Source organism: Terrapene carolina, unplaced genomic scaffold, assembly GCF_002925995.2.
Source record: "Terrapene carolina triunguis isolate 2854851 unplaced genomic scaffold, T_m_triunguis-2.0 Scaffold68, whole genome shotgun sequence".
Taxonomy (NCBI): Eukaryota; Metazoa; Chordata; order Testudines; family Emydidae; genus Terrapene; species Terrapene triunguis.
The window spans coordinates 18,966,377-18,990,559 of NW_020664419.1; the positions used below are offsets into that span (position 1 = coordinate 18,966,377).

At 44.3% G+C, this 24,183-nt stretch overlaps 2 protein-coding genes across 8 annotated transcripts in view; one reads left to right on the forward strand and one right to left on the reverse strand.

Moving 5' to 3' along the window:
* PHTF2 (putative homeodomain transcription factor 2) overlaps positions 1 to 2,534 on the reverse strand; it is a 162,345-nt gene extending 159,811 nt beyond the window's left edge. For 6 of the 7 annotated variants that reach the window (XM_024196976.3, XM_029910810.1, XM_029910809.1 and 3 more), the window contains exon 1: positions 2,402 to 2,534. The gene's annotated coding sequence lies outside the window, so the exon portion shown is untranslated. Of the gene's footprint in view, positions 1 to 2,396 lie in introns of all 7 variants that reach the window. The other variant, XM_026648668.2, reaches the window with a different exon arrangement.
* Positions 2,535 to 3,077: 543 nt separating this feature from the next.
* Positions 3,078 to 11,486, forward strand: TMEM60 (transmembrane protein 60). Its single transcript, XM_024196973.2, has 2 exons — positions 3,078 to 3,326; positions 10,830 to 11,486. Exon 2 carries the CDS (start codon positions 10,879 to 10,881, stop codon positions 11,281 to 11,283), a length of 405 nt encoding a protein of 134 aa, XP_024052741.1. The 5' UTR covers positions 3,078 to 3,326; positions 10,830 to 10,878; the 3' UTR covers positions 11,284 to 11,486.
* The last annotated feature ends 12,697 nt before the right edge of the window (positions 11,487 to 24,183 follow it).

Consider the following 24,183-nt stretch of genomic DNA (forward strand, 5'->3'; position numbering starts at 1 on the left):
CTTGCATCTGAAGAAGTGAGGTTCTTACCCACGAAAGCTTATGCCCCCAATACTTCTGTTAGTCTTAAAGGTGCCACAGGACCCTCTGTTGCTTTTTACAGTATTTCCTTGTTTCCCCATGCATTTGTGAACTTATTGAAACACTTCAACTATTCTAGCACTGGGCCTTTTTCTAAAGTAGAAATAGCTTATAATGTTACATTACTGGAATAACTTTTTTAAAAGTTATGTACGGTATAATTCATTTTTCCTACAAACCCACATTGAGTAAGTCTTTCATGAATGCAAAGTTGTCGCTCAGATGACTCAAACTCACATTTTATTAGTAGTAACGTTTATATTTAGAGTAATAAATACGTTGGTACCAAAACCACACTGCAACAGAAACCCTAATTACATGGAAATTCCATTTCAAATATGAATCAGGATCTTAAAATGTATCATTTCCAAACAGTATCCTTTGTTTTCCCTTTTAGCACTGAAAATAGTTTGCAAAGACTGTATAGGAGCTATAAAAATAAACCAAAACTTAAAACTAAAATAAATGTTTTATATCTTACACACATCGGTTCCCGGAACACTTTACAGAAACAAAAATAAAGTGTTGAGAAAAGGATAATCCTTTCCAGGGAGCTACAAATTAAGCAGCAAAACAAGGCAGATCACTAGAGCCCACCAAAGCCGCAGAAAAAGTCAAATGCATACAGCTCCTCACAAAGAGAGACATACATATACTGGAAACCAAAAACAGCAAATAAAGAGCATTAATGAATTGTAATACATAATGAGAATATGACCTGCCATTTAGTAATTGCACTAAATGTAGCTAAAAATGGTGGCCTTTCACATACTGGGATTAACAGATTATATCAGTAGGAGATACCCTAGTTGAAACAAAAGATGCAGCCATCTGGTTTCTTGAATCAACATAAAGTAGTGAATTAGGGAGATTACTGAGGACACATTCCAAACCATGTAGTTGTATCACTCTTAGGAGAGTGGAGACCCAAAAAAGCTATGCCATGTCAAAATAATAACACTAATACTTAACATTATCTTCAACCAGTTTTTAATCAAAAGGATCTCAGAAGACTTTACAAACATTAATTAAACCTCACAATGCTCTTCGGAGGTAAATCATATTACAGATGGGTATCTAACGATCAGAGAGATTAAGCGACTTACTCAAGGTCACATAGCAAGATGCTGGCAGAGCTTGGAATAAAAACCAGAATTCTCAACTCCCCATTATTTTTCAAGCACCCAAAAGTATACTAGGCACCTGATAAAACAAGTGAAAAGAGAGTCTTTAGTCTAAAGAGCATACAGACTAAAATGTACAAAATGTAGTCAGTGAGGGTCATAGACAAAGGGGGAAGAGGAACAACAAAAGTAAGGCAGGTACACAACTTGACAGTTATTATTTTGCTCGTTTTAGCTGTTAGCTATTTCCCCTCACAGAAGAAAGGTCAGAAGGCGTTTTACAGAGAACTTCTAATTTGGGAAGGAGGTGGCCTGGCAAACAAACAGTTTCTGAGAGGAAGATCCAAGCATAAGGGCAGCTTGGAATAGAGGGGCTGTCAGTGTTGGGGTGAGGAAGATGCAGAAGTGGGGATGCAAAAAAAAAAAACAAGCAAATGAGTGGAAGGGATGCAATGTATGAAGGAGAGAATACAAAAGGAGAGGAGGTCAGAGATGAAAGCAGGGATTGCGTGATACAGGGCCTTAAAGGCAAGAAAAAGAGTCAATGTGATTCCCATCAGCTGCTCCACCTACTGAACCAAATTCATCCTCTCCCAAGAAAATGAGGGTTATTCACAGCAGCCCCAAAATTAGGCTTTTCACATAGCACCCATGTATAATAAGGAACCATTAGTTCAGGGCTTGAAAAGTGTAAGAGTACGTCTATTAGCCTGAAGACTAAACCAACTATAGCCCAATAAAAAGGACCAGTGAGGTCCAATGACAACAGCTCCAGCCCCTCAGTCCCCCTCCCTCCCCGCGGGCCGCCAGCCCCTGTTCCCCTCCCTCCCCCCGGCTGCCAGCCCCTCAGTCCCGCTCCCTCGCTCCCTCCCCCCGGCTGCCAGCCCCTCAGTCCCGCTCCCTCCCCCCGGCTGCCAGCCCCTCAGTCCCCCCTTTCCTCACCCACTCCTTCCTCGTGTGTGGAAGCTGCTCTACACCCGCCGCTCATCCTCTTCCCTTCCCCTTCCCCATAGAGCCTACGCCCCCCTCCCCACACACTATCACCTTATCCCTTCCCCAGTATGCGGAGGAGCCAGAGCCAGCCTGGCTCCCCCCACCCACGCGGGGTGCGTAGGCTCCTCTGCCCCCTCTCCTCCCGTGTGTAAGGAGGTTTTTCCTCTGCTCCCGACCCCGGTAACCGTTGGGGTTCGAACCTTACCGGTTACCCGGCGCCGCGATGAGGCGGCAGCGGGGAGAGCGCGCGCCGCAGACAACAGCAGCTGTGCGGGGGTAACGAAAGGCAACAGCTGTGGGGAAGCGCGAGCTCGAGAATGAGGCAGAGCCGCGGCGGCAGCAACAGCGCGCGGCCGGGATAGAGAGGAGGGAACAATGCGCGGCCAGGATAGAAGGGAGGAAAAAGGGGCCGTGCTTCAAACGACGCTCCGCCCTAGCCCGAGAAAAGACATACGGAGCTTCGTCATCACATCAGTTACCATCTTCCGTCAGATTTAAGGGGGCTGCCTCCCACTAGACTACATGAAGAGGGGCGGGCGCTACATTTGATGGATGGGTACTTTATCCAATGGGAAAAGAGGTGAGGCGGGATTACGTTAGATGGGCAAGTCTCTACCACAATAGGAGTCGCTGACTTGATGCTGTCCTGTTTGATTGACGTCCCTGTCCCTGAATTGGAAGAAGGGAAAACGTGGGCGGGCTGAGTGTGAATTGAGCTTCTCTTATACCCAATGGCTATGGTGCGAAGGCAGGGCTCAGTTTGATGGGCATCTGGCCTACCTAATAGTTGTGGTACATAGACGGCATCAACTTGATCGGCTCCTCTGCTGCCCAATGGGCGTGTGGCAGAGTCTGTTTATCGCGTGATGGGCTAGCCAATGGGCGCGCTGTAGAGATGGTCTAAGCGTCTCTCGTGCTCCTTCTTTTCCCTAATGAGGGGGCCCCTCCGCTCCACCTGAGACCCGCTTGCTGGCTGGGCCCCTCGCAACGCGTGTGGGGGCCGGGGGCTGTAACGTGATGAGCCGAGACCCTGCGAAGGGAGAGGGAAGGCTCTGGCCTCGGTCGCGGGGTGAGGCGGCAGCGGCGGGTCCACCCAGCGGCTGCTGCGCAGGGCGGCCCGGGCCTGCCTGGTAGGTACAGGGAGAGGCGGGGCCTCTCGTCTCCTGGTGCCGGGGACGGGTTCCCAACCGGGGGGGACGGGGCTAGCTGCTGTTGCGGGGGCTGAACCCTCTGTCCGTGCCGAGTGCGGGAACATCACAGGCCGTGCGGGCCGCAGAGGGGGCGGGCTGGACTCAGCCCTGCGGACGCGGGAGGGAGGGAGGGAGGGCGGGAGCTGGTGCACGGAGAGGACCCCGCCCCCGAGCCTTTGGGAGCTGCCGGTTGGCTGAGGCGTCCCGCTGCGCCAGGAACCAGAGCAGCGGGGAGAGTGAGGCGCAGAGGGCAGCGCAGCTGGCAGGCAGCGCGAAGCCTCCCCTTCGACCCAGGGGAGCTGCGAGTCCGGCCAGGGCGGAGATGAACGGCCGGGGCAGGGGCGCCATTTCGGGGGTGGGCAATTTTTACCATGTTTCCTGGGGCTACTTAGGAACTTGAAAAAACTCGGTTTTTTTGACAGGAGCCGTGTCTCTAATTCCTTTATAAAAGAAATTTAAATAAATATTAGACCCACTCAGCTCTAATCACATGTTCTGACATCTTGTGGCAAGTCACTTAAGGGACACTGGTTAGGTTTGAAATTTTAATGTAGATTCTTCTTACTTTATTACTAACTCTGTGGAGAGAGAGAGAGAGAGACCCTGTCAGGCCCCCTCACCTCTGGGAGGAGAGCGAGGAACAGATACATCTGGGTTCTATATAAGAACATCAGTGGCTATACTGGGTCAGACCAATGGTCCATCTAGCCCAGTATCCTGTCTTCCAACAGTGGCCAATGCCAGGTGCCACGGGGGGAATGAACAGAACAGGCACCAAGCAATCATCAAGTTACCCTGTTACCCACTCCCAGCTTCTGGCAAACAGCGAGGAACATGCAGAACATGGTGTTGGATCCCCGCCCATCCTGGCTAATAGCCATTGCTGGACCTATTCTCCATGAACTTAACTAGTTCTTATTGGAACCATTATAGTTTTGGCCTTCACAACATCCCCTAGCAAAGAGTTCCACGTGTTGACTGTGAAGAAATACTTTTGTTTGTTTTAAATCTGCTGCCTACTAATTTCATTTGGTGACTCCTAGTTCTTGTGTTATGGGGAGTAAATAATTCCTTATTATTCTGTTAACTTTTTTAATTGCCATTGTACATTGAGCAGGTGTTTTCAGAGAACTAGCCACAATGACTCCAAGATTTCTTTATTGACAGGTTCAGCTAATTTAGACCCCATCATTTTATATGTATAGTTGGGATTGTATTTTGCCAAGTGCATTACTTTGCATTTATCAGCATTGAATTTCTTCTGGCATTGTGTTGCCCAGTCACCCAGTTTTGAGAGATCCCTTTATAACTCTTCGCAGTCTGCTTTGGACTTAACTATCTTGAGTAATTTTGTACTATCTACACATTTTACCACCTCACCGCTTATCCCTTTTTCCTGATCATTTATGAATATGTTGAATAGGACTGGTCCCAGTACAGACCCCTGAAGGACAGCACTGTTTACCTCTCTCCAGTCTCACCTTTTAGTCCTACCCTTTTGTTTCCTATCTTTTAACTGAAGTGCCTGGCAGTGCTTTTAGGATCATCTAATGATCCTTAATCTACTTTAATGATAAGCCTTTTGTTATCTTAATCACCCTGCCTCTGTTTATAAACAAACTTCCTGCCCCGAAGGCTATGCTGCTTCCAGCTTCAGAACTTACACATATCATACTCAAGCTGTTGCAGTTAGGAGCTCTGTCTGGGGCTACAGTGAGTAGACCTTCCCTAGGAAACTCAGGGGCGGAGGGGCTAGAGCTCTCCCCTACCCCCCAGGGTGGGCCAGGGGTGGAGACTCACGCACTTCAGGGAACATTAGTGACTCACAAGCACCTTCTGCCGCGGCGGAACCCTGCTGACACAGAGGATAGGAATACAGCTGCTGCCTGCTCCAAGTAATTGCTCTGGGTGGGGAACAGACCACAGCAGTGCAGGGAGGGCCCTGAGGCGTTCATGATATCAGAAGTCAGCTATGAATTCCAGAACCCTGCTCCTCCTAATTGGCCGGGCCTAACTGCAGGAAATGCTCCTCTAGACTCAGGCTTGGTTGGCCTACACGTGATACTTATAGCGGCATAGTTGTGTCACAGGGGTGTGGGGGGAAAAAAACACTGACATAACCCTCACTCTTGATGTATCCATCAGCAGAAGTATTTGTCCATCAAAGTAGCCAACATCATTCAGGGAGTGCTGTTCCTACCTTGACAGAAGAAAACACTCCTATCAGTGTAGGCCAGTGGTTTTCAAACTATTTTTCTGGTGACCCAGTTGATGAAAATTGTTGATGTCCATGACCCAATGGAGCTGGGAATGAGGGGTTTGGGGTATGGGAGGGGCTCAGGGCTGGGGCAGAGGGTTGGAGTGTGGGGGTGAGGGATGTGGGGTGGGGCTGGGAATGAGGGATTCAGGGTGCGGGAGGGGGCTCTGGGGTGGGGCAGAGATGGAGGGGGTCAGGGCTGGGGGTGCAGGCTCTGGGGTGGGGCTGGGGATGAGGAGTTTGGGGTACAGGAGGGGGCTCAGGGCTGTGGCAGGGGATTGTGGTGTGGGAGGGGGTCTGGGCTGGGGGGTGGAGATGAGGGGACTGGGTGCAGGAAGCGGCTCCAGGTTTGGGGGGGCTCAGGGCTGGGGCACGGGCTTACCTCGGGCAGCTCCCGGTCAGCAGCACAGCCAGGGTGCAGAGGCAGGCTTCCCGCCTGTCCTGGTACTGCGGACCGCACCTCACCCCGGAAGCGGCCAGCAGCAGGTCTGGCTCCTAGACGGAGGTGTGCAAGCGGCTCTGCATGGCTTTCGCCCGTAGGCACACACACACCCAGCTCCCATTGGCTGGTCCTGCTGCTGGCCGCTTCTGGGGCATAGCGCGGTGTCGGAACAGGTAGGGACTAGCCTGCCTTAGCCGGGCAGCACCGCCGATGGGACTTTTAACGGCCTGGTCGACGGTGCTGTCCAGAGCCGCCGCGACCCAGTCCCTTCCATTCCGTGACCCAATTCTGGGTTACGACCCATGGTTTGAAAACCACTGGTGTAGGCTATGTCTACACTCCAGTCTCCAGCATATAGCCATAGAGTAAGGGTTTATTGATTTAGGGAGTTATTCTGGATTAAACGAATTTGGAATATGCCATTTATGAGGGAGTAAGAGCATCCACTAAAACAGTTAATCTACTTTAAATTAACACCCTATTTTATTCCAGATCAGTTTTCAGGGACAGACAAGTCCTAATATCCCAAAATAAAAGGGATGTCCATGATTCTTGCTGTTGGTGCCTTCAAGCCAGCAAAAGGAGGCTGTGAATATGAAATGTCCCAAATAACGAGGCAACTGACAATAACTTGTTCCCCAAGAGCAGAGAATAACAACTGTACACTATATGCCAAAAACACAACAGAAGATGGCATTTCTTTCCATCTGGATAATTAGTTGGAGCTAGTGAATGTCAGTAGTTTTCTTTCCCTAAAAAATGTAAATGTTCATTTTTAACTCCAGAGAAATAAAATGCTTTAGCCTAGTAAGATAGATTTGTGGCTAAAGCCATTCAATAAGGTAAAATGCCCTTATTGAAGAAAGTTTTCTTAGTTGAAGAAAATTGGTCAGGACAATCATTCTTAACATTCAGTGCTACATGAATTAGGTGGTTCCTTGAACTAGAACATTGTTTTAGGATATCCTTATCCTTTTAAAGGTGAGTATAACAGTTTTTAAAAAAACTGTTTAAAAGTCCAAATCATTAATATACTATTACCAAAACATTAACCTTTTCTTACCTGCCGAGCTCTACGTTCAGGTTCTTCCCTTGTTCCGTGCATCAATATTTCCACTAAAATAAATGTGAGCTGTGCGCGCACACATCCTCCAAGAGCAAAATTTTGACTTCAAGAAACCTAAAAGAGCAGACAAGATTTCTGCATTTCTTGGACTATATCATGCTCCCTACATCCCTATGTGGAGAGGAGACTCCATGCTTAGTTTTCAACTCCTCATTCAGAGTGTGTTGCCTTTTTCTGTGGCGCATTCTCTGCAAGAGGATATTTCCTCATAGCACAGTTCCATTGGAGCCATCCTGCCTGAGTGCTGGGGGCCAGTGGTGGTGCAGGGATAGAGGCTTCTACAAGATCTCCTGGGATCTGACAAATTTGTCTCACTTAGGTAAAGGATCAACCCCAAACCCCCCTTTACAGGATACAATGAGGAAACCTATAAGGAATTCTAGTAGAGATTTCCATACAAAAGCCCCTCTTCCATGGTTTAACATGTTTTGGAGGAGGGGGAAAGGAGGAGAGATGGATGATCTAATCCCTTGTTATTAGGTCACTATTTTTATGGGAAGGAAGTTGTCCGTTTGGTATATGTAAGTGTTTTGGCCATACATATCTTGTTAAGTATTCCTTCTTTGAAGAACATATTTAAACTGCTGGTTTTTATTCACTTTTTTACATCTAATTTTTCTTTCCAATACATTTCTCTAATAATTTTTCTCAACTGGGGGAAATTTAGCCCCTTTGAAGCACCAGATATATAAATTATTAGTTGGGACTGTCATTGTCTATATTGAATATAATCAGGTCAAGATCATTGGTCAATGGGCAGCTTCCAGTCCAGTGATTAACTCATCTTTATCCATCATAATGTGGTCCAAAACAGTTCTTGTGTTGGGTGCAGTATCTTTTTGTGTTAGAAAATAGTCATTTATAAGTTTATAAACTCCAATGTTTTACTACCAGCTTCACAAAACCTCCATTTCATGCCTCTCAAATTGAAGTCCTCCATAACAACCATTTTTTCCCCCATACATTAAACAGGTACAAAAGGAGTAACTTAGAGGACAGTTTAAGAACAGCCTATTTCGATTTGGTGGTCTATAACAGATCTCCCCAGTAATTAGCACAGTGATCTATAAGCAGTCAAGATCCTATAGTTTTGCATTAATCATAACTCTAAAACAAGTAATGGTGTCACTATCCTTCCTAAACAGGTTATAACTAATGATACTTGACATTCCAGACCTGTGACTTGTCCCACCTGTTTCATTAAGGTCAATATCAATTTTCTATTCATTGAGAATTTTCAGTTCCTCTTGCTTGTTACCCATACTTCTAGCATTGTTAAACCATTTCTTCTCTTCGCAAACTTTCCCACATCTGTTCAATGTGTTCGGAACATGTTGAATTTGAGTTCTTACCACATTTGCCTCCTCCACTCTCACCTTTGTTTGTTAGGTTAATGCTTTCCAGGCTGCTTCTGCTAGTCTCCAGCTGAGAAATTTAGCCCCCGTTACCCCCAGCCTGTGAGATGCAGGCCATCTCGTTCATAGTGCTCCCTCTCCCACTGGAATGTGGCCTACTGTTCCACAAAACATCCACTAGTAGTGCAGCCAGCAATTCATCTCCTTCAACTTTCTATTCATGGGACCAGAAGGATCTATGAGAATATCACTTGGTCTTTTATCTTTTTCAGCTCCTTTTCAAAATCTAAGTCTCTTGTAATCTGTATAGTTCCATGTGATGCCAAGTCATTGGTTCTAATGTTTCATCAGCAGTGGAGATTTGCCAAATTACTTCATAATCCTGTCCAATCATGCAATTACATGTCAAATATTTGCTCCAGGGAGACAACACACCATCCTGTTATCCTTCTGTCCCTTGCTGAGTTCTCTCTCCACTCTTCTTAATATGGAATCACTAATGACAATTGTTTGCATTTTCAGGATGATTGAATAACCTGTCACAAGGCAAACAGCTACCAAACTGCAAGGATGCCCATCAGCTATGTCCCCTATAGCTTTCTGTTCCATTCCTCCAGAAAGAGAGTTCCTCGATAGTTGACTTACTGGTTATCTGATAACTATTTGATCATTCTAGCCAGGCTGAATGCCTCCTAGCTCTGTGTCACAAGTGGTCAGTTTGTTTCTTGGGTTTCTACTCTTTCTAGTTCCCTTATTTCCAATCCTTCCCCTTGTGGTGTCTGTGGCAACAATTGCTGAATCTGGTTATCCAAGAAGTAGTCGCCTTTTTGGATGATGTGTGTTTATGAAACTATCATTTCCAGACCACATTTCCTTGATAGTACCCACACCAGCCAGGCAGCATTCTTGTTTTATCCCTTGACAGCAGCTTGTGTTGTTTATCCCTTTCTATGAGAATTCAGAATCAGACCATGTGGGAGAAGTACATTCAGAAAACAATGGGTCTCTGCACTCAAGTAGATAGGAATAGCTTTTTCTGTCTCCTGGGCAAAGCTCCTTGCCTCTGAAAGATTAAATCAGAAGAAAGTTGTACCAATCTGAATATGTGCTGTTAGGCAACTGAGGTCCTCTTTGGAAAAATGTCTGTTTGACTTTCTGAAATCACCACCTGATAGAGAGTGGGAGAGAAATAGTGGAAGCAGAAAAATCTGTGTAACCATGGATCTAAAATACATTTCTGAGGATGTGGGTAGGAGGGGTTTGGTATTCGTGAAATCACTTGTCTGTCTTTTCTGCTTTGAAATTTGCTCTCTAATATTGTAGAAGCAGGTCATATATAGGGCTGTATGTAGGAGCCCTCAGAACTCCAGCTCTTGTGACACCAAGCTAAAATCATGAGCAACTGGAGCTGTGAATAGGGAACAAAATAAACTTAGATTGTAATTGGAGTCTGTGCATACACACCATATCCAGTTCAGTGGGGCATTGATCCCTGACTGCCCTCTAAGCACTACTGTAATACAACTGATGTCCGAGCCAACACTAACTGTGCAAAGGGTTGGGTGCCTATTGGCTAAGTTATCACAAAAATTGTCCTTAACCTTTATTAAGTTTCCCTTAGATCATTCCGTCTGAGCAGCAGTTTGCAGGACATTTCAATGAGTGTCTTTGCTATCTACAAGAGCAGCATCCATTTTAGAGAAATTTGCACACTATTTGTGCTTTGGCAGCAACTAAGTAACATAACACCTCTGTGTATGTCATAGTACTGGAAAAAGTGTTGATAATGTGTTCAGCCTTGTACAAACCAACAAATACAGTTTCTGCTTTGGAGACCACAATCTAGAGAGATTCACAAAGATGACAGGCTGCACAGAGAAGTCCAAAGTTAAGGATAATTTAGGATTAAGGCTTCTATAGTTTAACTGTAAATTGCTGTATTTGCTCTGCAGAATATGTTTTGTTAGGGACATGAGAGGTTGGGGGGCTTGGCTTATTGGCTTACAAAAGCATTCAGGTTTGAGTGGCGAATTCATTTGGGAAGAGGACCAGAATTAAAATGCTCAGTGTTAAGACTTGTATCATGGGAAGAACAGAGTCAAAAGGGAAATGAGAAATATGGTCTACTATCTAGGTAAGGTGGGATTGTGGTGGGTTCTGAAAGCAAGAACAAAAAGTGAAACTTTTGCATGTGAAACTTCAAGATATATTCCATATGTTCTTGATGTGCCATTTGACTGTTTTTTTTCCCCCCTTGTCTTAGGTTGTTGCTGACAGTTGGGGGAAAAAGACTCCCTATCAAAGCTGTTTAAATGAGAATGTCCCTGGCGCAGAGAGTGCTGCTCACATGGCTTTTCACATTACTCTTCCTGATCATGTTGGTGTTAAAATTGGATGAGAAAGCGCCATGGAACTGGTTTCTTATCTTTATTCCAGTTTGGATATTTGATACTATCCTACTCGTTATGCTAATTGTAAAAATGGCTGGGCGATGTAAGTCTGGCTATGACCCTCGCAATGGTTCTCAAAATGTAAAGAAAAAGGCCTGGTACCTCGTCGCAATGCTGCTTAAATTAGCTTTCTGCCTTGCCCTCTGCGCTAAACTGCAACAATTTACTGAAATGAAACTAGTGTATGTCTTTATCCCCTTATGGGCCTTACTCCTGGGGGGGATGATTGAGCTTGGATATAACATCTTCTACGTACGAAGAGACTAAGTTGTAACAAAACTTTTTCAAGTTGACCAGTATCAAATTACTGGATCATCCTATCTTGGTACAAGCTTAAACTTCACACAGCAACTACAAATGTCAATCTGAAAATTTTATTTAAGACAGGCTGGTATTAAAGTGGATTTGTTCAGTTCTTTTTTTAGAACTGTCACAAATATCGTCATGTAAATAAAGTATGTTTGACTTCAGCTGTGTTTCTAAACATGACTTAATTTGTTAAAACAGAATTCATGTATTTTTGTGACACACAGCTTCACCGCCTCAAAGCTACTAGACCTTCCATTCTAAAGAGTGCAACCTGTTTAAATTCTGGGAGGAGGATTTAGTTTTCCACTACATATTGTACTATAAGTTCCAGGGAGCTACTTACAATAGTTCTAATGTACTAAATTTCCTTTTGAGCATTGATAACAGCTGAAAGTAATTAAAATGGGGCTAATAGCCCTGCCTATTACAATTGCCTGACACTTCACATAAGATGCTGTTTTTCTGTAATTTACAACTATGCCAGACTAACAGTTCAGGCTGAAATTTTCCAAGGGGTTTCTGCCTCAGAATGATTTTTTAGCTAATTATTTTTGGCAAATATGGTTCAGCCATTTCTGAGACAGGTTCTCTTTCAAAAACTCTAGCACTCCTGGATTTTGGAGCAAGGAATTTGAAATGGGGGAGGGAGTCACTGTGTGTCAGGGATGTGCCTTTTTTCATTCTTCGTGACCATCTGCACAAATTTGGACAAATTATAAGCCTTTGGGCAAAAAATGTTTGCACATGTTTAGTAGAGGCTTGAGCTAAAAATCTCAGAAGATTCAGTTCCCACTCAGACCTCTCACAGCTCCTAGTGCTGACCAGAGTGTTCATGTAGCATCCCCACAAAGCCCAGGGCAACAAGGGTGAAGTCAAACTCCAAGTAATAGGTGCTCTGGGGCTAACGACTGAAAATAATACCTGGGAGCTTATCTCTCCTGTGCTGACAGTGACCTCCCTGCTGACACCAAAGCAGCCTAGCGGAAGCTATGTGATGCAAGTGGAGAGAGGACAAGACCCAGACCTAGGAAATTGTGGAGTAGATTAGTAGAAAGAGCCTGGGGGTGGGAACTGGGCCTGTCCAGCTAAGGAGACTAGGTCTGTAACCTAGCAGGCACCTAGTGGGCCTGGGGGAAAGAGAGACATCAGGCAAGCTAGGGGAGATGAGGATGCTGAAATTAGAGGAGATACCCAGGGAGGGAGACTGACTGGGAGCCAGTGGGGATGGGAATGTGTGTGTCCAGGGGTTAAGGGAGTGTGTAGCTGGAGGCTATGAGAAGGAAGAAAGAGATCAGGGCGTGGGAGAGAGAACTGGGAATGGGCAAGGAGATGGATAAGAATCCTGAAGAGTGGAGAAGACTGACTAGGTTAGAAAACTGGGACAAAAGGCCAGTGGTGTGGTAGACACTGGACAAGTTAGGAGAGAGAGGCAAAAAAAAAAAATCAAGCTTAGGGGGAAATGGGTAGTATATTTTATGCCTAGTAGACACACTGCTCCAGTGCCTGGAATGGAACCCAAGATCCAAATCTCACCATTCTTTGTCAGCAAACATTTGAGACCACCACTGGTAAAATGTCCATCCCCTTCTAGATGTGATCCACCTATAGAATGATTTCCTACTACTGCTATCAGTTACTTAGCTCTAGTAGCAGAGGTTTGTATGGTGGATGTAAAGATCTCAGTCCCTGAGGCTGAGCCCTGTAGTTTTCACTATTATGCCTTGAGGGGATTTGTTTTCTCAGTTTACTTTAACTATTTAGAAAATTACAGGCAAAGGTACAAAGTCAAGCAGTCAAAAATTAGGAAGGGCTGGAATTAAGATTGCCTCTGAAACCTTATTTCAGCCCCTTTTTGCGTGAGTGTCAGGTCCAGTTGAGAAGATAAAGCCACTAGGTTCCATGTGTTTTAAGCCTCTGGCATCCGAACCAGTGACTTTAGGCACAGCCCTGCCTTAGGACCACGCAACACACTCATGTTTCTGATCTATCCGAAGAGCTGCAACCACACGGCCTGCTGCACCCTCACAGGAAACAGGTCTAAGGCCCCAAACTCCCCTTGACAGAACTCTACCTTAAGGTGTGAGCTTTTTCATTTACCTCTTCAAAGGGCAGATGACAGCTGTAGCATATAAGAGCATTTCTACACTACAAACTTTGGTTAAGGCAAGTTACATTGGCATATAGTCAGTGAAATTTATATCATTTGGGCATATTTGGTTGCTTGTAGCAGCATTGTGCTTACCAGGAGCACTTGTGTTGATATAAAGGGTGGTGCACCATGGGTAGGTATTCTAGTGTGCCATGTATCGCTGTCCAGTAAATGCCTTTTGAGTTATATTTGCAATGTTTATGGGATAGTAATGACTCACCCAGGTATCTCCAGGAGCTAGCGTTCAGCTTCCCAGCATGCAACTGTCTCCATCCCATAATCTCATTCCTATCCCATAATATTTTCAGCTTATTTAAAAAAAAAAATCACACAAACACATGCAGAACTTTTCAGTTTCTGCCACTCTGAAAGAAGTATGGAGCACCCAGAGCTTTGCACTATTCTCATGAATGTTGCAAATACATGCCATGATTCTCCTGTATCTGCAGACTCTAGGAAGTACCACAACAACCAGGGACGTGACAATTTCTTTGAGGGCAATTTGCTGAAGGATAACAGAAAACATTTCAAGGTTGTTTGGTGGCATTCATGGAGAAGCTGCAGATGGTGGAGTGCTGCGTCTGGGCCTGGAAACAAGCACTCTTTAAAGTGACTCTAGTTCAGGCACAAGAACATCTTTGAAATCTCACATATCATCTTTGGCAGTTCCAGAGGGTAAATCTTACCAAGTTTTTCCTCTGTATGGGTACTTTAGGATTTTGAACCTAGATCTGACAGGTTCTTTGTCTTCAACTCTCTCAATAGATGTACATGGCTCCAGAATTCAGGTATTTCTATAAAATATCAAGTCAATAGATGAACTTACAACGGTAGGTGATCTTTAGTTTTAAAACTGATGAGCTCTTGGAGAAACTAAAGGCCACCAGATCTCCAGTTGAGTCAATCAGTTCCTCACAAAATTCTCTTTCAGAAGTCAGCAGGTGTGATTTCAGTAGAAATCTTCATATCTGTCTATGTACAGAGACCCAGACAGTCTAGGAAAAAATTTTGCCATATCAAAAAAGGTAAAGTTTGTTCTTCCCTCGCCTCTGCTCCCTCAGCAGCAGATGTTGCAACATCCAGCATTCTCAGACTTGCTGCCTAGAGGATCCCAAACCAATTGTACGATTTAAATCTTCACTTTCTTTTCCTTCTCCTTTTTGGAGACAATTCGTCCCCAATTGTTTCAGGTATGACAAGTTATTTAGTCAAACTGCTCTGTACTAGAAATCAAACAGAACAGACACTTCAAGATCATACCAAAATCCAGTCCTTCCTCTCCCCTAGGGGTCTTTTCATGAAAAACTGATGCAAAAAGTGGTCTTGACCCTACTGAAAATTGAAATCTGGAGACAGAAGTAGTACAAGAGCCTTGGAGGGGAGAAAGAATGATTTTATTCCTAGCAATGTCTTATTTCTAATAGAAACTGTCTTACACATTCTACTGCATCTCTGCAAATTGAAAAAATGCCTATGCAAAAATTCTGCTCATTGGAGAAACCATGCACAATATCTCCTTTCAGCTTTTAGGACTGGTTTGCCCCAAATTCTTGAGAGGGCTACTTCCATAGTGTTGTAAGGACAAGACAAAGTTCCTCCAGTTCATAGTAGACAAACACCCTTGCAAACCTCATAATATTCATTAAGTGCTCAAATGTTCTCAGACTCATCTGCATCACCCGAATCTGCAGGTGTAGCCAGATCTAGATGAATGGCTCACAACAGATTCCCACCAGAGGTCTTATCCACCTGGTGCCAAGGTGGGAAAGACTGGTCAGGAGAAAAATCTTACATGAAGTCTGATGGATTCCAACAGGTTGTAGTTAGAGTTCATATTCCTGGGGGAATTCTGCGCCACTGCACAATCCAGAATTTTGCAGAAAGTAATGCTGTGCACGCAGAATTTCCTTTCCTCCACAAAAATTGGCTGCAATGCTGCTGGGGGCTGCTGGACCTGCATGCCCTGAGGGAAGGAGACAGCAGTGTGCAGGAAACTCCACAGAAGTCTGGAACCCAGCATCAGGCTGTTTCTTCCTCTGGATCCCTGGCCTCTGAGGGGTAGGGGGGTGTCTGGGTTGGGGGGGCACAGCTGGGCTCTGGGGGAGCCTATTGCTGGGCTTTTGTGGGGAAGAGGTGTGGGTATCTGGGCAAGGAGGTGCGTGGCTGCGCTCTGCAGGGTGTATGTGTGGGTATCTGGCCAGGGGGCCTCCACGGCTAGGCTCTGTGGGGAGGGGTTGTGGTTATTTGGGCTGGGGGGCCCTGCAGCTAGGCTCCAGGAGGGGGAGTGTGCAGGTATCTGGGCTTGCAGGGGCCCTGCAGCTGGGCTCAGGAGTGGGAGGGGACAGAGAAACAGGAACTGGGTTGTCATAGGGGTTTCTTTAACTCTACTCCCAGGGAAATTATTTGTGTGTGTCTGCATTGTCAGAGACAAACTTGTGACAGGTATTTTGAAATAAACTACCAAAATAATTGAAACTGGTGTGATTATGTAGTGTTATGATAAATAATATTTGCAGAATTTAAAATATTGTGCACAGAATTTTTAATTTTGTGGTGCAGAATTCCCCCAGGATTAAGTTCAGCACAACAGATGACAGTTCTTTGTCCTCCAATGTCTCTTCCACCAGAGCCTTTGAAGGCTCCTGGTGCTTTGGGCAAGATGGACTATGTGGGCACCTCACTACAGATAACCAATGTAACCATCCCAGATCTGAGGAAGCTCTTTCTGGGATCCTAGGAAACTAGGTACATTTGGTGAGACTCTTGTCAGAGGTCTATTACCATGCAGTTTCTTGGAACCACTAGCACTTAAGAGGTACTTTCCTTGTTTTCATCTGCAAAACTTTAGAGTCCTGGTCCTGGTGCTTCCTAAGGAGACATTTTAACAAGAGGATGACCCCTTTCAGCCTGGTATTTCATATCAGGCTTAAGCACTGAGGGAGCCTTAGCCGTCATGCTACTTGTGCTTGGAGACACCTTTCCAGATCTCCCATTCTCATGTGCTACTTGATCCTCTTAAGTAGAGGGTGCTATTGTCCTTTTGGGACCCTTTTTGTGAAGGCCTTACGGGAATTGATGTTACAAGGATACCATTCCCCAAGACAGAGACATGAAAAGTGGTTTTTATTTGAAACACAGAACATTGCAGGGAACGGGAAATACCTCAAACCATTTTTAGATGAATCCATCTAGCACATATTTAATTAAAGTAAAAAACTAAAATAAAACCAAGACCTTTCAGCCTAAACTCTAAATTCCAACTCTTCTTTCTTCTCCTCTATACTGCTGTCATCTACTGTCTGCCCAACTCCTCCCTGTCAGCTTTTCTCTCTGATTTTGACTCCTGACTTCGTCTGTTCCTCTCCTCACTGTGACATTCTATACCTTGGGGGAATACCCTGTAACCCCCATACTCCTCATTTATATACAATTGTGATCTTGCATATAAAGCATGCCATGTAAGGTATCGGGAAAGTTTATGATCTGGTGAAAGTAACGGTTCTATCTAAATATGTATATCATTAATGCATATGAAGTTATGAGACAGTGTTGTATGGTTGTCACTAAAATATGCTGTGGGTTTGGGAACCGCCAAGATAGTAGCTCTCCAGAGACAATGACAAGGGAGGTAATCAGTGCCTGGGTGGGTGCTGAACAGCAGACTTCACCAGTCATTGTCCAGCAGAGGAGTTACAATTCAGTGACTCACCTGCATAAGGCCACACCAGGGGAATTGCTCAACCTTGCCTGGGGACTCTGCCATGCCTCGGCCCACACCGCTTCCCGCAGCCCCCATTGGCCTGGAACAGTGGGAGCTTGATCGGTCAAACCTGTGGACACTGCAGGTAAACAAACCGTCCCAGCCTGCCAGCGGATTTCCCTGACGGGCCACGGGCCAAAGGTTGCCAATCCCTGCTCTAGAACCTCACATCCAAACTTTGTCTGGAGTTTTGCAGATTATTTCTGTGTAACATCTCTAAGGGCAGGTCTACACTTACTTCCTGGTCCGGCCGTAAGCAATCGATCTTCTGGGATCGATTTATCGCGTCTTGTCTAGATGCGATAAATCGATCCCGGATCGATCCCGGAAGTGCTCGCCGTCGACGCCGGTACTCCAGCTCGGCGAAAGGAGTACGCGGCATCAACGGGGGAACCTGCTGAATTTGCGTACCTTAGTTCGAAGTGGGGGGTTAATTTGGACCAGGCCTAAGATGTGACCTTTTCTGTCCACCCACACAGCTAAAACTCTCATCCAAGCTCTCATCTCACTTTGATTAGTTTTCTCTCTGGCCTTGCCCATATCCATTCAGATTGCAGAGATCATTTTCCTAGCTCATCACTTTGACTATGTCACCCTCCTCTCTTTGAATCCCTTCACTGACTTCCCATTCTCTATCTGATCAAACATAAGCTGCTTTAATTTTCAAGGTTCTGCACAGTCAGTCCCTACCCCACCTATCATCTTATTCTCTATCAAGACCTTGGTGCTTGCCTCTGATCAGCCTTCCCTGCCCACTTACTAAATTTTCAAACACCTTCATGCTTTCTCCCATGCTGCCCCACATGCTTTGGAGGTGCTCCCCATAAACATCCATAAAGCTATCTCATCCACTTTCAGATCCCTCCTCAAAACTCTCCTCTGCCATGCCTACATAAAACTTCACAGTGGTTAGGCTGCTGGTGTGCAGAGACCACTGCCTACACCATGCTTACCAATATTATCTGATTACTTGCATTCCCCCATTTGCCTGTATCCATCATTTGCCTCTTGTTTTACTTAGATTTTTTGTTCTTTGTCTGTACCATACCTAGCACAATGAGGTACCCCATGGCTAGGGCTCCAAGGCACCATGGTAATACAAATAATAATAATAAGCTAACAATGTAAACCACTTTTACAATTATTTACAAGTAGATTTGATTATCACAGAAGAGGAGAGGTTAGTTCCATGACTGCTCAAACTGGTGGAAAGAGAGAGAGGGGAGAACAGAAGTCAGTCTGTAGAAGGTAGTGTTTAAGGGAATTGTATGCACTGCCTTACTCCCAACTAAGGCTCAACAAGATTATGTGGCTTAAACTTTCATCTACAGAATTGTTTTCTAAATGTAACTCTGAACCTGTTTGGAAAATGGAAAGAAATTAGCCCCAGAATTTTCAAATGGAGGAGGTTTTTTGTTTGTTTGTTTGTTTAAAAAAGTGTATGAAATAAACATCTTAATTTTTAATGCAACTTTTTTTACACTCATCTCTCTAGTGGTCATACATATTTTTCTCAACATTTCCAAAAATTATCATTTTTGGGTTCAAAACATGAGAAACTTCAGTTCAAAGTTAGAATGAGCATATGAAAGTAAGGATTTATGATTATATTCCCATAAATTTAACTGCAACCCTTTTAATAATCACTGCACTCGAGTCCAAGGAAAAGCAATAATTTTCCAGTTAGAAAACAGTCAGTTTTAGAGTTGCTGAAAATAAGCTAATAGTTACATTATGAAAACATTTTACCTTCTGAGATAATCTCAGACTGGAGCCCCCTCATTCCCAAGTACCATCATAATAGACTGGAGGAAATCAAATCATCCAAATGGCTGCTGCACATCTTGTCACATCATGGCCATCAGCTTGGTTGTCTTGAGACTAAGGGTACATCTATGCAGGAAAAAAAAAAAAAAAAAAACCCCAAACACTGCAACAAGGCTCAGAGCCCAGGTCAACTGACTTGAGATCATGGGGCTTGTGCTACAGGGCTAAAAATAGCAGTGTATATGCTTGGGCTGGAGCCTGGACTCTGAGACCCTTCCTCCTTGCCAGGATTCAGAGCCTAGGTTCCAGCCTGAGCCCAAACGTCTACACTACTAGTTTTAGCCCCATAGCGCAAGCCCGAGTCAGCTGGCCCAGGTTCTAAGATTCGCTATCAGGGGAGTTTTTTTGCTGTGTAGATGTACCCAGAGGTGGAAATCACGCAGCTAAGTTTTATAGTTGAACTACACACAAAATGTGTGTTCTCTTCATGGCATCTTTGTGATGTAGGACTTTTTTAAAAACTGAGCCCATCTTACGTTTGACCACTTTAGGGTTATCCAGGCCTGAACTTCCAATTTTGCTGAAGAAGAATAGTGACAATATCAGAAACCTGAGCTACATCTTTCCAAGTCTCAGGCAGTCTAAGCAGGTACCACTATGTGACCATTAGAATAATCACAACACAAATTATCTAAGTCAACACCTCGCTTAGTTCATGGCTGAGAAAGCTGCAGTTCAGTGTTCAGACTATTGTGATATCACTGTCCTCCTCCAGCAAAAACAGAAGTCAAGTGCAGATCATCTTACATTTAAAGAATTATGTTGTGTAGGGTGGGGCAATTGAGACAGTGTCATAAAAGAGCAAGAAACACATTTTTAAAATCAGGAAGGAAATGAGTGCTACAGCATAACTAAATATAAAAATGAACAATGCATTTTATAAAGAAACCGTTACTACAGGATGTATATCCTATCTCCTAGAACTGGAAGGGACCTTGAAAGGTTATTGAGTCCAGCCCCCTGCCTTCACTAGCAGGACTAGTACTGATTTTTGCCCCAGATTCCTAAGTGGCCCCCTCAAAGATTGAACTCACAACCCTGGGTTTAGCAGGCCAGTGCTCAAACCACTGAGCTATCCCTGGCCCCCAGTCTAACATAACATTTCTTAGGTGACGGAACCACTCGACTGCATTTTATTACAACACAGGCACATATTTTATAAGCATTATTGCTTAAGGACATGACTTTAGGAATCTTGACCCAAATTTTCTAGTCAGTGTCTAATGCCCAAGTCTAAAACTAATCTATATATTTTGTTTCTTAGGATTCACCACATAATTTCAGGGCAGCTTCCTCAGCTAGTAAAGTCACTCCACTTTGTCATAATGCTACCTGAGAAAAGCAATACTTTCCTTAAAATGCATGGCCTTTAGAACACAGACAGACCCGCCTCCCCCCCCCCCCTCCCCACACACACAACTCCAGGCACTGGCATTTTCATCCACATGGATTGTAATACATCAAACAATTAAGTACTTAAATCACTTCCTTCAAAATCCCTAAAAAGTGTTAGAACAAATACATTAGGATACTTGCATTTAAAATGAGAGGTGATATTATCCGATTGATTAAAACCTAATGCTGACCTGGGCAACACAGTATGGGAGGAGGTGAGCAGCCCTCAGTGGTGAAAGAACAGATTAAGGACTATTTAGAAAAGCTGGACATGCACAAGTCCATGGGTCCAGATCTAATGCATCCGAGGGTGCTGAGGGAATTAGCTGGTGTGATTGCAGAGCCATTGGACATTATCTTTGAAAACTTGTGGCAATTGGGGGAGGTCCCAGACAATTGGAAAAAGGCAAATATAGTGCCCATCTTTAAAAAAGGGAAGAAGGAGAACCCAGGGAACTACAGACTGGTCAGCCTCACCCCTGGAAAAAACATGGAGCAGGTCTTCAAGGAAACCATTTTGAAGCACTTGGAGAGGAAGGTGACCAGGAACAGTCAACATGGATTCACCAAGGGCAAGTCATGCCTGACTGCCTTCTATCATGAGATAACTGGCTCTGTGGATATGGGGAAAGCAGTAGACGTGATATATCTTGACTTTAGCAAAGCTTTTGATACTATCTCCCACAGTATTCTTGCCAGCAAGTTTAAAAAGTATGGATTGGATGAATGGACTGTAAGGTGGATAGAAAGCTGGCTAGATTGTAGGGCTCAACGGGTAGCAATCAACGGCTTGATGTCTAGTTGGCAGCCGGGATCAAGCAGAGTGCCCCAGGGGTCAGTCCTGGGGCCGGTTTTGTTCAACATCTTCATTAATGATCTGGATGATAGGAAGAATTGCACCCTCAGCAAGTTCGCAGATGACACTAAACTTGGGGGAGAGGTAGATATGCTGGAGGGTAGGGATAGGGTCGAGAGTGACTTAGACAAATTGGAGGATTGGGCCAAAAGAAATCTGATGAGGTTCAACAAGGACAAGTGCAGAGTCCTGCACTTAGGACAGAAGAATCCCATGCACCGCTACAGGCTGGGGACCGACTGGCTAAGCAGCAGTTCTGCAGAAAAGGACCTGGGGATTACAGTGGACAAGAAGCTGGATATGAGTCAGCAGTGTGCCCTTGTTGCCAAGAAGGCTAACGGCATATTGGGCTGCATTAGTAGGAGCATTGCCAGCAGATTGATGGAAGTGATTATTCCCCTCTATTCGGCACTGGTGAGGTCACATCTGGAGTATTGCGTCCAGTTTTGGGCCCCCCACTACAGAAAGGATGTGGACAAATTGGAGAGAGTCCAGTGGAGGGCAACGAAAATCATCAGGGCGCTGGGGCACATGACTTACGAGGAGAGGCTGAGGGAACTGGGCTTGTTTAGTCTGCAGAAGAGAAGAATGAGGGGGGATTTGATAGCAGCCTTCAACTACCTGAAGGGGGGTTCAAAGAGGATGGAACTTGGCTGTTCTCAGTGGTGGCAGATGACAGAAAAAGGAGCAATGGTCTCAAGTTGCAGTGGGGGAGGTCCAGGTTGGATATTAGGAAACACTATTTCACTAGGAGGGTGGTGAAGCACTGGAATGGGTTATCTAGGGAGGTGGTGGAATCTCCATCCTTAGAGGTTCTTAAGGCTCAGCTTGACAAAACCCTGGCTGGGATGATTTAGTTGGTGTTGGTCCTGCTTTGAGCAGAGGATTGGACTAGATGACCTCCTGTGGTCTCTTCCAACCCTAATCTTCTATGATTCTATGACAGAATTAGGCTGATTAATTAATCGGCTAATTTTAATGACAATAAAATAACTAGCAAGGGTCTTACACCACCACCAAGAGAGTTCAGAATATTAAAACTGAACTCTTCCCATGTTCAGAAAGTAGGACACACTACTCAATTTTAGATATTTAAAGCTAATTAAATTATATATTTTTGTTTTCCAATCTCAAATATTTTGTGGAACATGCATGTACAGTCCTTTGTTTTCATAAATGCTTTTCTTTTTAGGCTAGATGTGCATACCTAGCAAATACTTAAATTAATCTGTTTGGACTAATGAGCTCATCAGTGGATTTCTGTAATTTTGTGACCAGAATGTGAGAACATCATTGTTTAACTGACATTCAAGTACAATACACTCCAAAGCAAAGCTAGTAGCAGGGCAGAGCAAAGAGGAGTAGAGCAAAAGCTAGATTACAAGTTTTTGAAATCCAGATCCCAGATATATCTCGAGCATGTTAAACAGAAGCTACAACAACTGAGACATTTTAAAATCAGCAGATCCAGATAACTTGCATACAAGAGTTTTAAAACAGTTGGCTGAGGTGCTCGGTGTTCTATTAATGTTGATTTTCAATAGGTCTTGGAGCACTGGGGAAGTTTCATAAAACTGAAAGAAAGCTAATGTGCCAAATTTTAAAAAAGGTAAATGGAATGACCTGAGTAATTATAGGCCTGTCAAACTGACATCGATCCTGGGCAAGATAATGGAGCGGCTGATATAGGACTCGATTAATAACAAACTAAAAGAAGATAATGTAATTAATGCAAATCAACAGGTGTTTATGGAAAATAGATCCTGTCAATCTAACTTGACTTTTTTTTTTAAAACGAGCTTACAAGTTTGGTCAATAAAGGTAATAGTGTTGATGTAATATATTCAGACTTCTGCAAGTGTTTGACTTGGTACTGCATGGCATTTTAATTAAAAAACTAGAATATTAAATTAACCTGGCACACATTAAATAAAAACTGGCTAACAGAGGTCTCACAATGTATCTGCAAATGGTGAATTGTCATTGAGTGGGTCTGTTTCCAGTGGGATCCTGCAGGGATTGGTTCTTGGCCCTACCATATTTAACATTTTTATCCATGGCCTGGAAGAGGATAGGTCACTGATTCAGAGCAATTTAGATTGCTTGGTAAATTGGACACGTTTTAATATGGCAAACTGTAAATGTATACATCTGGGAACAAAGAATGTAGGCCATAGAATCATAGAACTATAAGGTTAGAAGGGACTGGAAGGGTCATCTAGTCTAACCCCCTGCCAAGATGCAGGATTTGTTGCATCTACTCTAAATCAGTGGCAGACCGGCTTTGAGAACCACTGTTCTAAACCATCCAAGACAGGTGGCTATCCAGCCTCTTTTTGGAAACCTCCAGCAAAGGAGATTCCATGACTTTCCTAGGCAGTTTGTTCCATTGTCCTACTGTTCTTACAGGAAGTTTTTTTTTTTTTTAGGAAGTTTTTCTTGATATTTAATCTAAATCTGCTATAGATCTATAAATCTAAACATGCTGTAATTTGAACCCACTACCTCTTGTGCTATTCTCTGTGGCAAGAAAGACCATTTCCCCCCATCTTTCTGATGGAAGCATTTCAAGTATCCAAAGACCACTATTATGTCCCCCCTTAATCTCCTCTTTTCCAAACTAAACATAACCAGTTCCTTCAGCCTTTGCTCATATGGCTTGCATTCTACCCCTTTGAGCATTTTTGTCACTCACCTCTGGATCTTTTCCAGTTTATCTACATCCTTTCTATACAGTTGTGACCAAAACTGGACACAGTACTCCAGCTGAGGCCTAACCAGTGCTGAGTAGAGTGCTACTACTGCTTCTTGTGACTTACATGCTATACCGCTGTTAATGGCATTTGCTCTTTGGGGGGAGGGGGGGCAGTA

Bases quoted from the DNA above. Each gene is read 5' to 3' on its own strand.
- TMEM60 (XM_024196973.2), top strand. From the start codon at position 10,879: ATGAGAATGTCCCTGGCGCAGAGAGTGCTGCTCACATGGCTTTTCACA.